This window comes from Panthera tigris, chromosome D1 (assembly GCF_018350195.1).
Source record: "Panthera tigris isolate Pti1 chromosome D1, P.tigris_Pti1_mat1.1, whole genome shotgun sequence".
Taxonomy (NCBI): domain Eukaryota; kingdom Metazoa; phylum Chordata; class Mammalia; order Carnivora; family Felidae; genus Panthera; species Panthera tigris.
In genome coordinates this window covers 109,120,162-109,136,392 of record NC_056669.1, presented here as the reverse complement: position 1 = coordinate 109,136,392, position 16,231 = coordinate 109,120,162, and the positions used below count along the sequence as shown (strand labels likewise).

Here is a 16,231-nt window from a genome sequence, read left to right as displayed (position 1 = left end):
TAGGGGCAGAGAAAGAGGGAGACCAAGGATCCAAAGCCGGTTCCATGCTGACAGTGGAGAGCCCAACACAGGGCTCGAACCCATGAACCGCGAGATCATGACCTGAACTGAAGTTGGGCGCTTACGCCCAACTGAGCCATCCAGGAGCCCCCAGGTCTCAGTTTTAAAGGCTTTCTCGGGAAAAGTGTTCTCTATGCCTCCTCCCACTCCTGAAGTTTAGATTAGGTCACCTTATAATATATTCTCACTGCATCCTATATTTACCTTTGTAGTCCTTTGCGTAACTATAATTGACATTACTAGCAGAAATATTTAATTACTGACTTCCCCACCGGACTGTAAGCTTCATGACAAAAGGACCATGCCTGTCTTGCTCATCACTGTATCCCAGTGTCTTTGTTTGGTGTCTGACACAAAGTTATAATATTTTCTCATTCATACCACAGGATTTTACATTAGCTGGTCCCTCTACCCAGAGCTCTTTTGACACAGATTTGGTCCCCTAAGCCCTTGAACTTCACAAGAATGACTCCACACATCCTTCAGGTCTCAGTCACAAAATGCCATCTTCTCAGGGAGCCTTTAGTGATCATCTAATCTCAAGGAGCAATCCTTACCCTAGTAAGTACAGATGACCCTTGAACGACATGGGTTTGAACTGCATGGGTTCACCTACATGCAGATTTTTTCTGATCAACACAGCACAGTATTGTAGATGTATTTTCTCTTCCTTATGATTTTCTTTACATTTTCTCTAACTTACTTTATCATAAGAATACAACAGGGGTGCCTGGGTGGTTGGTTCAGTTGGTTGAGCGTCTTAATTTCAGCTTAGGTCATGAGCTCACAGTTCGTGGGATCAAGCCCTGCATCAGGGTTTGCACTGATAGCATGGAGTCTGCTTGGGATTCTCTCTCTCTGCCCCCACTCCTGCTCATATTCACATGCATGCGTGTGCACACTGTCTCTCAAAATAAACATTTAAAAAGAGAATACAACATATATATAACATACAAAACTTATGTTAATTGACTCTTTATGTTGCAGGAAGGCTTCCAGTCAAAATAGGCTATTACGACTTAAGTGTTTGGGGAGTCACAAGTTACACATGGATTTTCAACTGTGCAGAGGGTCACTGCCCCTAGCCCCCATGTTGTCCCGGGCTCAACTGTATTTCATCAACTTCTTAATTTCTTCAAAGCAATCAGCACTATTTGAAAGCACAGTATTTGGAAGTTCTAAAAAGTAAGGCCCAAGTAGCTGGCACAGTGAAAGCACTGAACAAACATTTATGCGAATGAATCTCTTGAATGAGAAAAGATTACCTGGGGAACACCCAAAGTTCAGCAACAAAACATATACAAACTGTCCTTCAACAAAGTAGAAAAAGAGGCAGTACGGTTTAGAAGGCTTGGTAGCCAGACTGCCCACTTTGGATCCTGACTCTTACTCTTGTTGGCTGGATAACCTAACCTCAGACAAGTTACTTAATTGTACTTGCCTCAGTTTCCAAACCAGAAAACGGGAATCACAGAACCTATCTCAAAGGGTTGCTGAGAATTAAGTCAGTTATATGTGTAAAGTGCAGCACCAAGCACAAAGTATGCACTCAATTAATGTGTACTATTATCCATCAGATCGGACTTTTTCCTACCTTGTTTTAAATACACAGGGTGACTTTTCCTTTATCTTATCCACTCAAAAAGGCTCACCATTTTTTTTTTGTTCACCACACAACTCCAAGGGCACCTTTCAGATAGATTCAGATATCTGAATGGCACCTTCGGGAATTGTGCAACATGGTAGCACCATCCTCAAGTTCTGGCAACCCCCTCCCCCTGGATTATGATGAAGGATCAAAAGACACAAGAAACAGAGAAGTACTTTGGAAACTATGAAAGTACTATACAGTGATCACTGTATTTATGAATCTACATTCTCTTGAAGTCACTGTCAGAAACAAGAGTGTGTTGGCCAGATTACTGCCCTGACAAGAAAGAGTTCCTAGCTTCCATGATCCATGGACATCAAGAGATGGATTAAGGTTGGGGCTACCCTGAATTCACACTGAGGGCCACAACCAGCTCATGAAGTTGTTTCTTAAGAATGGTCATAGGGTATTGAGCTACAGGGCAATTCATTATATTTCAATATTTGCTCACATCAGTACCACAGCTTTTATCTCATTTTTCTATCCTTCAAAGAGTATATCAAAAGGAAATTTCTTGTTGTAACTTAATTATTGATCTCAAGACAGTGCAGACTTACTTACTTTGGTTATCCAAATAAACTGATTTCAAGATAAATTAAAAGGAGTATTAAATTGGCACCTGGGTTGAGGATTTTCCATAACCATTTAGTTTTTGACAATGGACAACAAAACCCTTCATACAATGCCCAAAACCCTTTGGGCAAAGCCCTAGGGAAACGCAGTTTGAGAAGGCTTTTGAAATGTTCTGTGTTAGGCTTAAAACTCTTAAGATTAACAGCAGAAAATCAGGATGGAAACATAGAACCTATCTACTGGATATTTCTCTTTAAATCAGGGTTTTCAATCTCACACTGTTGACATTCTGGACTAGATAACCCTCCTCTGTGGGGGGTTGAGCTGTGCATTTAGGATATTTTAACAGCATCCTTGGCCTCTACTCACTAGAATACCAGTAGTACTTCCCTAATCTGACAATCAAAAATGTCTCCAGGGGCACCTGGGTGGCTCAGTTGGTTAAGCATCCAACTTCAGCTCAGGTCATGATCTCACAGTTCATGAGTTCAAGCCCCATGTCAGGCTCTGTGCTGACACCTCCTCGGAGCCTAGAGCCTGCTTCAGATTCTGTGTCCCCCTCTCTCTCTGACCCTCCCCTGCCCACACTCTGTCTCTCTCAAAAATAAATAAACATTAAAAAAAAATGTCTCCTGATATTGCCAAATATCCCAAAGAGGCAAACTCACACCCAGTCGAGAACCCTTGCTTTAAGTAATCTGTTCCAATTTTCTAAAACATCTACCCAATATTCTCTCCTCTCCCTTTCAAAACTCCTTCCTTTGGGGCACCTGGGTGGCTCAGTCGGTTGAGCTTCCGACTTCGGCTCAGGTCAAGATCTCACGGTCTGTGAGTTCGAGCCCCGCGTCTGGCTCTGTGCTGACAGCTCAGAGCCTGGAGCCTCCTTCAGATTCTGTGTCTCCCTCTCTCTCTGACCCTCCCCCACTCATGCTCTGTCTCTGTCTCAAAAACAAATACACATTAAAAAAAATTTAAAGGGGCGCCTGGGTGGCTCAATTGGTTGAGCGTCTGACTTCGGCTCAGGTCATGATCTCACGGTTCATGAGTTCAAGCCCCACGTCGGGCCCTGGTGCTGACAGCTCAGAGCCTGGAGCCTGCTTTAGATTCTGTGTCCCCCTTTCTTACCACCCCACCCCTGCTTGTGCTCTGTCTCTCTCTGTCTTTCAAAAATGAATAAACATAAAAAAAAATTTAAAACTCCTTCCTGATCTTTCTAATAACCCAGACTTAATCCCAGGGTCCACCTTAATTCTTCATTCGCCTCCCAAATCCTCAGAAATCCCTAAGTACAATTCCCTCTATGACAGGTCAGTTCTCTTGTCAAAACAGCAGGTGATTAAGATGATACTGAAACTCAGCACTTGTGATCCCCAATCAAGCACTTTTTTCCATCATAACATGCTGCTAGCCATCAGTCACCAAGTTTTGTGAGTCCTTCATTTTTCCTCCCTTTCTATTTCTATTAACTATTCCCCAGAACAGTGGTTCTCAAACTTCTGCATGTATCAGAATCACCTGGCCTGTTAAAGCACAGATTGCTGGGCCCCAACCCAGGGTTTCTAATACAGTAAATACAGAGCAGGGTCCCCCAAATTTGCATTTCTAACATGTTCCCAGATACCCAGATAATGCTGATGCTGCTGGTGAGGGAACCACACTTGGAGAACCACTGCCCTAGAGCTCAGATACCTATCACCTTAAGAGATAACTTATTTCAATATTCTTTTGGACACATCCCAGACCTGAAACTGCAAAAATATTACTCTAAAACACCACTTTGATCAAATTGCTATTTGATTAAAAACAAACCACAACTTCCAATGGCTCTCTACGGTCCATACCTGGCCTTCATAATTGTTTAAAGTATGTTCCCAACATTATGAACAGTGCCTTCCAAAACAAATCTACTTTAGTCCTACGAATCTAATGAGCATCCTCAGGATAGGCCTAATAAGTGTCCCACTCCATAGTAAAGCTTATGCTGTCTTTACCTCCTGTAAGGCCACCCTCTTCCCTCCTCCTCTCTACCTACCTGAAGGAGGCCTTCACCACTGTATCTGCCAAAACCACTCGCTTGGTCACTATCTGCTGCCTTCTATCTTTATGGTTTAAGTTTTTACCAAGTACTCACAGATAGAGAAAACCCCCAAGAACCTAAAATTTAAAACAGAAAACAATGATATGAGTGACATGCATAAATAAAAGGCTTGACATACACACAAACTGCACAAATACTGCTGTTTTAATAGATCAAGTGCAATAAGCTCAAAGTTCACAAAAAGAATGTGCCAACTTTTTCTAAACATGATAAAACACTGACTGTCAAATATTTGTAGCTATCTCATTTAGGATGTTAGGATCTGTGAGGGAAGAAATTTTAAAAGCAGTTTCAAAAAACGAGAAAGTACTTAGTCTGCAACTTTCTACAACAGGAGTGGCTATCATTTGTTTTCTGTATGAGATAACACTGCTAGAAAGATGACAAGGTGTGACACAAGAAACATGGGGTTCAAGGTCTGGTTCCATTCCTCACCAACTTTGTGATCTTGGCCAAGTCACAGGCTAAAGGTTCCATTTCCATTAAAAAAAAAAAAAAAGTTTAAAACTATACCATCTACCTTATAGGCAGTTTTGAGAATTAAATAAGGTAATGTATATGAAAGAACTCAGCCTAGTACGTGGCTCATAAATGCTTACTGAATTCTAACATTTGTTGACATAAAAGCACAAAGCAACAATACAGGATTATTCCAAAAATGAGATTACACAGAGCAAATTAATGAAAACTACAGTCAAGGATGTCCACTTCCCAAGAAGAAAAAAAAATTTTTTTTAACGTTTATTTATTTTGAGAGAGAGAGCGAGCAAGCAGGGGAGGGGCAGAGGGAGAGAGAGAATCACAAGCAGGCTCCATGCACAGAGCCTGACATGGGGCTTGATCTCATGATCCATGAGATCGTGACTTGAGCCAAAATCAAGAGTTGGATGCTTAACTGAATGACCCACCCAGGCGCCCCCAAGAAGAAAAATTTTGCAGGACATAAAATAATGCCATGTCTCTCTGTATGGTATACAGTAAATATATCAATTCTTTGGCTTAATGATCAAAACCAAAACTTGAGAATAACACAAACACCATCACTTGCAACTCTGCAACTTTAAGGCTATCTAAAAGCCAGCTAAAACCTTGAAATAGAAGATTTAGGACAAGATTAGGGGTAGGAGAACTTAAAATTCAGAATGAGCTTTTAAAGTTAACATTTTTTCATTTGTAATGGCCCAAACACTATAAATATGTAAATATGTTCATCTGGGATGTGTGCTAAGCATATACGATATATATACATATATTACATATATATACATACACATATATATGTATATATATTAATATGTATGTGTATATATATTATATCTGTATATATATCGTCATAGCTTAAAGCTTCTGGTTCGAGGCGCCTGGGTGGCTCAGTTGATTAAGCATCTCACTCTTGATATCAGTTTAGGTCATGATCTCATGGTTGTGAGATTGAGCCTCACGTCCATGCTCAGCGTGGAGCCTGCTTAGGATTCTCTCTATCCCTCTACCACTCATTCTCTCTCTCAAAAGTAGCTTCTGGTTCTATGTACACTGCAAGACATACCCAGGTATTTGGCTCATCCCCAGTCACCAAACTCTCCTCCATTCCAGTGGCTTATTCCTAGCACTCAAGAAATTGGTAGCAAAGAAAAGTATTTATCAGGGCTTTCAACAACATCAACAAATACTTATTGAGCCCTTTCTGTGTTGTAGACGGAGTACTTTCTCTTTTTTTTTGAGGCTACTTATTGAGCACTTTCTATGTGTAAGGCACTATTTGAAGCATCCAGTATATACCATAAACAAAAAGAAAGTCTCAACTCTCAAGGAGCATATACTCCAAAGGAGAGAGATGCACAAACAAACAAACAAGTATGGTACTGATTAGTGCTCAGCAAAATAAAACAAGAGAAAGTGATAGGGCTTAAATACAGTCCTCATTATGTGTCCCTAAAATATAGCTTACTGTGGAAGACTGATGCGTAAGAATAAAGAATTAGCTCCCTCATTATTTGCATTTTGAATCACCCAAAAAATGGGCAACAAGTTTTTCCTACATCATCAGTGAGGAGGCTGCAACACTCGGAACAATGTACTCCTCCACCAACACAGTTGAAGGTTAAGTCTAATGAAATAATTATAAGTAAGCAAATTCAACAATTTAGATCATCTTAATTTTTTTCCAGTTGTTAACAGTATGATACTTTCATGCTAGGAAAAAAATGGCTTAAAACTAGGATTTTATTTTGCCTAGTCCATTCTTGGTCAGAATAGACCTTAGTGTGGTCAGAAAGACCACTCATTCAGAGTAGGACTGTTTGCAAAAGGGATGATCTGGTAACTGCTGCTGAATCTGGGAAGACAATTTTTAAGGGTAACCCAAAGAACGGTGAGAATATCACTAGGGCTTCAGTGCCCCCAGTTTCTTACAAAAGATAAATGATTTAACTGATTCGAAGAAAACCGTATGTTGGGAACATTAACAGTACTGAACATCCAATAGTATAAGAACATCCTTTAGAATATCTCTTAATGTCATCATCAAGATTGACAAGCAAATTGAATTCTCAAGTAAATCGACAACTCCTTCTTCAGATAACACCACTAGACTTAGGCGAATTCAGGAGGAAAAATATTCAGGTTACATAATTTCTTTTACCAGGAAGTATACTGTCTTCACTTTCTTTTACAATGATTTAGGTGTCCGTTTGTTTCTACAACTGCCTTTGGCAGAAGCTAATGAATTTTTTCCATACTAAATGTAACAATGTGTACAAAATATTATACACGTTGAAGGCACATATCGTAATCCAGTGTATTAAAATATTTAACAAGGGCCATCTCTTCCAATAAAAGTGGAAAAAGTCCCATGTTAAAGTGATACTACATAGCATAGAAATCTTAAGCATTTAAATGCACATTATTTTGCCCTTGATTTTCTATGCAATAATAAGGATTGCTCTGGATTGGTATGATTTTAGAAACCTGAAAGATCATTATAATTGCTAAGGATTTAACTTAACATTTTAGATTAAGAAACTGTAAGGTATTATACTGAACATTCCCTACAAATAAATACTTAAATATACACGGATAGTAACAAACATCCAAAACTACTCCAACACTTTGGCTCGTGAAATCAAATGGGAAAAAAAAAAAGTTCCATCTTCAGTACTTGTCAGTATTTCTCAATAAGGTTCTCCATCTAAATTTACCAGAAACACGGAAATAAATCCTCTTTACCTCAGGACAACCAAATGCCCACCCATCGCCAACACTGAAGCTTCTATCCCTCTCACTGGACTACCCTTTCAAGTGTATCAATTTGCCTTAGAGATCTATCTGGCTTTGTTCTAGGAATCTATACACAAAACTACTAATCTTCTCATTAAAAAACAAAACAATGTCTTGCTTAGGAATAATCAAACATTGTTCGCCCACCCTTGTCATTTCCTACTCTGCAAAACAAGCATTCTCGCTCCAGAAAGTAGAGCGAATATCCCAAATGTACTACATACACACCATCTTCAAAGGTACAATTCTCTTCCACATGTAATAGTAAATAGATTGGCAAAAGGCATGCCATTTTTTTTAAACGAGCTGTTTCTGACTTTACAAAATGACAAAGAGGATATAAACAAATTCAGCCTATGCACTTGAGAAATACCTATATCATCAGCAAAAAGCACTGATATGATCTATTGTTAGATCATTACTATTAACAGTATTCTTACTAATAAAAATACAACTTTTTTTTCTTAAAGATAGGTAAAAGGTCCTAAATACAAAAAAGTCATTCCAAAATGAGTCTAGACTCAGGCTTTTAATACTGGTATTGTTTTCTCTCTCAAGAGGCTACTTTGAAGGTATATCACAGAGGGATGCCTATTTAGGTTTTGCCCCCTAAAACAACATGGAAGTAACATTTAAAAACACTATAATCAATGTACTAGATAATTCCATTCAATTTGACAAATATATATTATACGAGATCATGCAAATTTTAATCACTAAGCCAAATAAACCTGTCATTTGTCTCTTTCAAACTTTATCCTCTATGACCAACAACTGCAAAACAAAAATAAGTTCTACACTTCAGCCTAAAGACAAGGTGTTAAAAAATAGTTAACTACTATAAAAATCAGCCTTTATAGTCTTAAAATTCCTCAAGTAAGATCTAACTTAATCAATGTTGGATCAATAGGAGCACTCACGAGAGAGAGAGAGAGAGAGAGAGAGAGAGAGAGAGAGAGAGAGAGACATGAAGTTTGGTAGGCAAACTTGTCACTCAAATAAGCTGCCAACATGCTCTCACATAAAAAATTATGGTATAGAAGGGATTTACACTTCAGATATAATTTGGTCATGTAATCTTAGAAAGGAAAATACATGGGACGCCTGGGTGGCTCAGCTGGTTAAGCATCCGACTTCAGCTCAGGTCATGATCTCACAGTTAGTGAGTCTGAGCCTTGCGCCGCAGGGCTCTGTGCAGACAGTGAGGAGCGTGGAGCCTGCTTCGGATTCTGCGTCTCCCTCTCTCTCTGCCCCTCCCGTGTGTGTGCGAGCTCTCTCTCTTTCTAAAATACATGAACATTTAAAAAAACTAAAAAAAAAAAAAAGGAAAACAGACATCAGTCACTCTAAACTTCAGAATTATCACCCAAAATTCTAAATAAGAGCCCCCAAAATACCTGATGTACCCTCTTATACAACACTGCTACAATAGCACATGAACCAAAAGAAAAAATATGCTAGATAAGGAAAGGGTTAATGTGTGCAACAGGTAGCACTTTATGATTAAAAAAAAAAAAAAAAACTTGCCAGAACAAAAGTCACAGATTCCTTGGATCTCCTTACTGCTACCTCCCTATCTTAAAAATGTTAAAAAATGTGAAGAACTTTTGCTAGCTGAAGAAAAGGCTCTTCCTTTGAAAGACTGGATCCCAAGATCCAAGATCCCTCAGGTATTTATGTAACAGCTCAACAATTCTTACAGGCCTGACATGATACAAATGAATTCCCCATATAGAGCTGGGAATAATCACCTGGGAAGAGAATTTTGCAGCATCCTTTCTTCTACGTTCCCAAAGCTTAAGAAATGTCAAAACAAAAACCAATCCTTAGCACACAAAATTTCACTACTGATACACGTAGTTTATTTCTAAAAGCTAAAGAAATGTATTCTCAATACACGAATTGGGAGACAAGAGGCAAATCCCTGAAATAAGACTTGCCAGAACATACGCCTGCTAGATATACTTGCCAATGCACTCCACACCTTTGTAAGAGTCACATTTAAAAAAAGAAAAAGTAGCCTTTGCTCAAAAAGAGTGGAGATCATCAGAAAATAGATTATAGAATCACTCTTTTCCCCCCCAAATTCAGTCTAAAATGCAGACCTAAAGAAGACCACCACAAATTCCTTCAGTAATCTTCTAGGTCTTTCAGTTTACCAAAATTCACACAGTACAGACAATTCTTTGGTTTTCCCCAAACCTTACTCTACAGACACACATTCAAATTTCTGAAATAGATGGTGAGAATATTAATAAAGTTCTCTTTCACTAGGAAATACCAAAATCAAATTCTTAAACTCCAATAGGGAAACCCTGAAAGTAGGTCTTAAAGCAGCAAGCATTCATATGCACACACAAGGAAATTCCCTCCAAATCATTACTAAGTAAAAATTTCTTTCAACAAGATGCATCTCATATTTCCCTCCCAAAAATACAAAACACAGAACTTTTGGTATTCCACATTTTCTCACTCAATACCCACCAACCCTCTAAACCTATCAGTATTACTTGTGTGTTAAAAAATAAAAATAAAAATCCATAGTTCTACTCCCCAGCTCAAAGCCACAAATCCTGACACACCATAATCTACAAAATGATATAGAACTATCCTTCCTCAGTTTCGCCCCTAAAATTTACATTCGAATCTAACTTAATCAGATTACAGTATCAGTATTGCAAAATTAGTGATCCTTGTCACGTTGTAATCCACAAAATCCTTTGATTTACAATAGTTTGTACAGAAATTAAGACTACACATACAAGTCCATTTCCAAACAGGATGAGTATTAAGGCTCTAACTGCTTGGCCTAAAAACCAAATGAATATACCTTCTTTCCTCTGGTACACAGAAAGGCCACCTGAAAAGTTTTAATGATAGTAGGTTCACAAATAGAAACAAAACAGTTATTGTGCTTCAAAATTGGAAAAAAAAAAATAAAAAAAAAGGAGGATAAAATACTAACCAATCTCTGGCTGTAACGAATCCTTTCTTCTTCGGGTTCCATCTCTCACTCTTCTGTTGAAATTACTGTAAAGAAACCACTCCAGGGCTGCCTTCCTCTTCCTCCTTAGGAACCAGATTGCAACACTAAAGAATAATGATATGAGCAGAGATGAGAACTCATCCTCAAACTCAAGCTTTCAGAGAAAGAAGATTTAAGATATGTGTAAGTTAAAGGCTGACAAATCTGGTTCCTCTTCATCAGCCTGAGACCCCTCTGCTCTCGGGCAAGTGGTTCCATGTCATGACCAACATTAATCACGTTACAACTGTCCGAGGCCTAGGCAGAAGGAGGTGATGCTGGTTTCAGTTCCTGGTGGATGGGCCACACACCACTGTTTTTCCCCACAGGACTACAATAAGCAAGCCTCCCCTTGATGGCAGCAATAGCCAAAAAAAAAAAAAAAAAAAAAAAAAGAGGTGGGGGGAGACTTTTATGTGTAGAGAGCTGACCAGGTGAAGCAGGCACTGAACTAATCCAGATCCCAATCAAATTAGTTCTCTCTCAATGGTAATTAGAAACTGAAGGGGGGAGGAAAAGGGCAGACGACATAAAAAGAGGACAAGAAATCAGGATTTAAAGAAAAGATTCCAAAACAATTTCCCATACCCCTCTAGCAAAGCCGCACACAATCGTCGCCTTCCTTCCCAGACTCCCTGGATCTTTTCATTCCCAAACCAACACTCCACCCCAACCAAGATGTGTACAACTCTGAAACAAATTCAAGAGAGTTGCATATCAGGTTCAAAAATTCCATTAGATCCTTTGGGATAAAGTAATAAAATGAGCGAATCCATCCAGAGAAACAAGTAAAATACATCTTTTCCAAAAATTACGACCGGTTTGCACCACCGTCGATCTATAATACCAAGAAAGGTTTTTCTTTTTTCTAAATATTCTCAAGGATAATGGCTTCCATAGGGAACGCAGATTTTTTTTTTTTCTCCTTTTTGTAACTACATTACAGCCACGTTAATAGCATCCTTTCAAAACTGCTCCAAGACCAGAGGACCCAATGACACAGTTTGCAAGAGCAGTTTGTGGCAGAGCCCTCCTAGAGGAAGCCCTTGTCCCAAGTCGGGAGGGAAAGAGACCGTGTTTGCACCCCCTGGGCGAGTGTCGCCCGGGACTGAAAGCAGCCAGGGCCGGCCAGGAAAATGGCAAATCTCGCCGGGATCGCCGCAAGGAAAGGCGTTTCAATGGTTCACCCATCGGAAAAAGAAATAGAAACTTTACATTAAGACTTCAGATGCCACGGTGAACCAAACTTCCAGGGGGGGGGGGGCCGCGGAGGGGGAATCTCACCGGGGATTTTGCTCGTGAGTTCTTGTCCAAGTGAGAAGTAAAAGATTCCAAAAACTGAGAGGAAAAATTAAATCCCAAACGTCGTCTTCGGTTTTTTCCGTGGATCAACCCACTATCCAGAGAGGGTCAGGGCGACCCGGAAAAGAGGAAACAGTTGCTGAATCAAACCTCCTCTTCAGGCTTCGGAGACCAGCAGTCGGAGGCGTCAGGAGAGGGGAGCGCGACCCCTCGGCGCCGAGCCCGGGGCGCCCCCGCCTCCCCCGGGCCAGCGGTCAGCAGCCCGAGCCCGAGCCCCGAGCCAGCCCCCGGCCGCGGGGAGCGCCCTCTTCGCCGTGCCCTAGGCAAGCAGCCGCCCGGCCGCCTCCGGAGCCCAGGAGCGGCGGCCGATCAGCTGAGACCGGCCGGCCCGAGGTTCCCCGCGCCGCCCCGGCCCCCCGGAACGCGGGCCCCGGCCCCGGGGGGCGGAGAGGGCGGGAGCGGCGCGGCGCGCCGGGCTGGGGGCCCGGGCTCCCCTCGCGTCTCCCCCTCGGCCGGGGCTCCGCGCTGCGGGACGAGCCCCCGGCTACTCCCCAGTCGCAGAGGAGGGACTCCGGGGGATGGGCCCCCTGGCGTTGCCCCTCCTCCCGGAGCGCCCCCTGCCCAGGATAGACGGAGCGGCGACAGGCCCAGCCGCTGGGAAGGTGCTCTGCGAGCCGCAGCCTCCGCCGCCGCCGCCGCTGCCGCCGGGGAGGGGTGTTGTTTCCCTCACACAGGAGGAGCCGCTGAAGCAGCCGCCGCCATTTTGAACCCGTCAGACTCTCACATACACACAGCTCCGCGGCGCACTGCGCAGGCGCCGCCCCCCCACCCCTCCTCCGGCTCGCCTCCACCCCCACCCCCCTCCAAGCCTCCCTTCGTTTCTTACCGCTCTCCAGGGCGCACGTGAACGCGCACGCGTCACTCCCCTCTAACGCGGACACTCCGCGGCGCGCGCACGCGCGGATGCGTCGGCCTCGAATCGCCCGCGCCCGACGACGCCGACGCGGCTCCCCGCCCCCCTTCGCGTCAGCCCGCCCGCCCTCCCGCCGGCCCACCGCCCCCGCTCCCCGAGGGCCTTCTTCCTGGGCTCGGGCCCGACCTGCTGCTCGCGCCTGCGCGCAGGCCAGGATCCTCCTCCGCGCGCGCCCTCCCCTCCCACACGCCCTCGCTCGAACACACAGACTTCGCCTCTGTGACCCCGCCCCTTGCCGGCCAGCTGCGCCGGCGGCCCTCCCCCACCTCTCCCGGGAGGGTGGTGGCCCCCCCCGACCCCCCACAAAGCACAACCACCCCCCCCCCACAAGCAGTAGGGAGAAGCGCCCCGTTCCCTTTCAGCCGCCCTCTGCCCCAGTCGGCCCGTCACAGTCACACAACCTGAAGGCCAGGCGGCCTGGGCCAGAGCAGCCGTTGCCCGCCTCAAAGCGGGGTCTCCCGGGGTCAGGCTGCTGGGCCCGGCCGGTCCGACCTCGGCGCCGTGTTCGGGCCTGTCCAGGGCGAGGGGCCGCAGAGAAGGGGCGCCTTTGCGCGGGCTGCCCTCCCCTCGCCCGCCGGCCAGTGGGCCGAGGACGGCCTGCCCGCCATCCCCGGGCAGGCCCCAGCGCCCCCGCCGCGGGGCCCGTTCGCCCCCGGCTCGGGGTCTCCTCGGTGCAGCGGCTCGGCCCCGCCTCACCCACTCCTCGCCGCTCCGAAGGGGCAGGAAACGGGAGTAGCATGTCTGTCCTGGGCTCGGCTCCCCCGGGGGAGCTCCAGGCGCTTGACAAGGGCGTCCACAGGTACCAGGCGCGGGAGTGGTCTCCGCGACGGCCCGGGGGCGGCGGCGGCCGGCGCGCCCACTGCGGGCCCGAGGCGCCCGGGGAGGTGGCCCTGGAAGCCCCCGCTCCTCGGCCACGCTCAGGTTTCCGCGGCGCCGGTGCCCCCCGGCGCCCCGGGTGGGACGTGACCCCGCCCCCGGCGAGTCGGGGCGCCCCCACGGAGGGGTGCGCGGGTCGCCCCGGCCCCCGGGCCGACCCCGCCGCCCCGGGCCGCGGCGGGCGCGGGAGGCCCGGCCGGGAAGATGTCTCCTCTCGGTGCGCGCAGCTTCGCGCGAGGGTCAGCGACGGGGCAGCGGCCGCCCGAGCCGCGCCGGCCCTGCCCACGAACAGGCTCCCGCAGCTCGACAGCTGCCCGACGGGCTAGCAGGCTGGGGACGTCGACGGAGCCCGGCCGGAGGTATCTGAGCAACGCCATGCGAGCAGCCCAACCGCGATCAGGGCATTTCCCCAGCCAATCTCGTGCTTTGGGGCCCGTTTAAATTATAAATCCCATAAAGGACCGTGGCTTGGGCGTTACGCATCCGGGTCGGCACTGTTGGCTGCACTACACTCTTGCCGAGAGGTGTCACACAGATCTTTTTCTCCCTGCCTTGGGTTCCCAGTCTTTAACCTCTGATTCCTGGGATCCGGGGATGCGGGGCAGGGGAGGAATGGAGTGAATCATATAACTTCTATAAACAGCCTTCAACTCTTTTAGGAAGATGATAAAGACAATTGAAATAATGATAGCTCCTATTTCTATTAAGATTTGAACTCTTGGGTAAAGGCACTATGTAAACCCAAGGTATTATTATTTATTACCACACGGTGTTTTTCTGCATGCATACGTCGGGAGTTTTACAGACAGTCTCTACTTTGTTTCACAGCATCCTCAGGAGTCAAGCTAACGTGCCTGGTAGTATTATACTCCTGTTAAAGATAGACAATTGAAGTTTGGAAAGGTTAAACAGCTTGCCTAATTACTCTAACAGAGAGGAGTCCAGCGCTCTGCGATAGCAGACCGCAGCATCTCCCAACAAAATGAAAGGTTTGTTAAGCACGCTTGGGGTGATGAGCACCCAGTGGTGTGTGGAATTCTAGAATCACCGCACGGTACACCTGAAACTTAGACTGTATGTTAACTGGGATTAAAATAAAAACTTAAAAAAAAAAAAAAGATTTGTTAATATGGCCTTACCCTCTTGCATGCCAGTCACTGGGAAATATTCTTTATTCTGATACCAGTTTTTGTTCAGACTTCTTAGATTTTCAGGAGCACGGATGTGAAGATCTTCACCGAAACTTTATCAGGTCCAAAGCCTTTTTAAGTCTTTCAGACTACAGTAAAATATACCTTAAAAGCAGCAGTCTTTCACATTGGTGCTACCAGACGTGGTCCCAGAGGCAAGTGGCTGTCTATAGGTATAGAAAAAGGCAGCAGCTTGCTTTGTTTTTCAGTAGAAGAGGAGGACCCTTGCTATCCTTAGATTAAGTGTTAGGCCTCATTGCTATTTGCAAAATAAATGGCTTTATTACCTTGCCACCTGTCCTTGTAACCCGTGGGATACTTCAGCGAAAAGAGAAGGAGAAGGAGGTCTCTAGCAGTAGCTCAACTTGCTTTTGCCCTTTTTCTTATGGTTCCGACCCCCTTAAGTAATTAACCGTCAACACCGAGTGAGTTGCTCATTTTCAGCAAAAAGATACCTCCTACAGATTGAACCCAGTTGGTATGCTGGGAGGAAACCTAAGAAGGCTCTAAGAGCAGTCACAGTAATACTTAATTTGAACAGAACTGCGAGTAAAAGTTTGTCAGATTGCAACCAGCTCTTTTCCAGTTGAAAGCTATTTAACTAGTGTGCATTGCATGGCGGGGCCGGGGCGGGGGGGAGGAGGAATAGCGTTTAAACAGATATACACAAGCATTCTTTGTTAATATTTGAAAGATGTGCAGGGTGAGATAAGAGATAGTCAGGTGCCTAGCGATTCCTCCCAAATCCCAATTGGCAAAGGTGTAATTTTGAGGCTCGCTGCTTGCCCTAAAAGGACATTGTCAAGAATAGACTTTGGGTGATTCCCCAAGAAGGGCAGTAGAGCTATGAACTGTATGGCTTCAACTGTAACTGCAGGCAGATGCAGAGAGTAGTAGATGAGAAGGAAAGAAAGGTGCCTTCTAGAGACATGGAGAAGAGGACCCCTGGTTGAAATACGCTGGTACCTTAATAAGATATTAACACATCTCTGCCTTCTTGAGCAAAGCTGAGACCCAACAAGTGCTAAGAGTCAAAATCCAGATCACCCACTTCTTTTGGGAGACTTTAGTAGGCGAAAGGAGAACTGTGTAGTCTCATGAAGTAAGTTAATCTATTTCTAATTTCTCTGCACTCCTTAAATGTTAAGGAAATAGGGATGTCTCAAGCAGTAGAAGTCTAAACCAACATAGAGAAATCTGTCTCGAA

The 16,231-nt window shown here is 44.8% G+C and overlaps 1 protein-coding gene across 1 annotated transcript in view; it reads right to left on the bottom strand.

The window, feature by feature from the left end:
* KDM2A (lysine demethylase 2A) overlaps positions 1-11,262 on the bottom strand; it is a 111,493-nt gene extending 100,231 nt beyond the window's left edge. The window contains exons 1-2 of the mRNA XM_042959162.1: positions 10,832-11,262; positions 10,624-10,748 (exon numbers count right to left, since the gene is read on the bottom strand). Coding sequence (XP_042815096.1) covers positions 10,624-10,748; positions 10,832-10,902 — 196 coding nt within the window. The 5' untranslated portion in view covers positions 10,903-11,262. The remainder of the gene's footprint in view (positions 1-10,623; positions 10,749-10,831) is intronic.
* Positions 11,263-16,231: the final 4,969 nt, after the last annotated feature.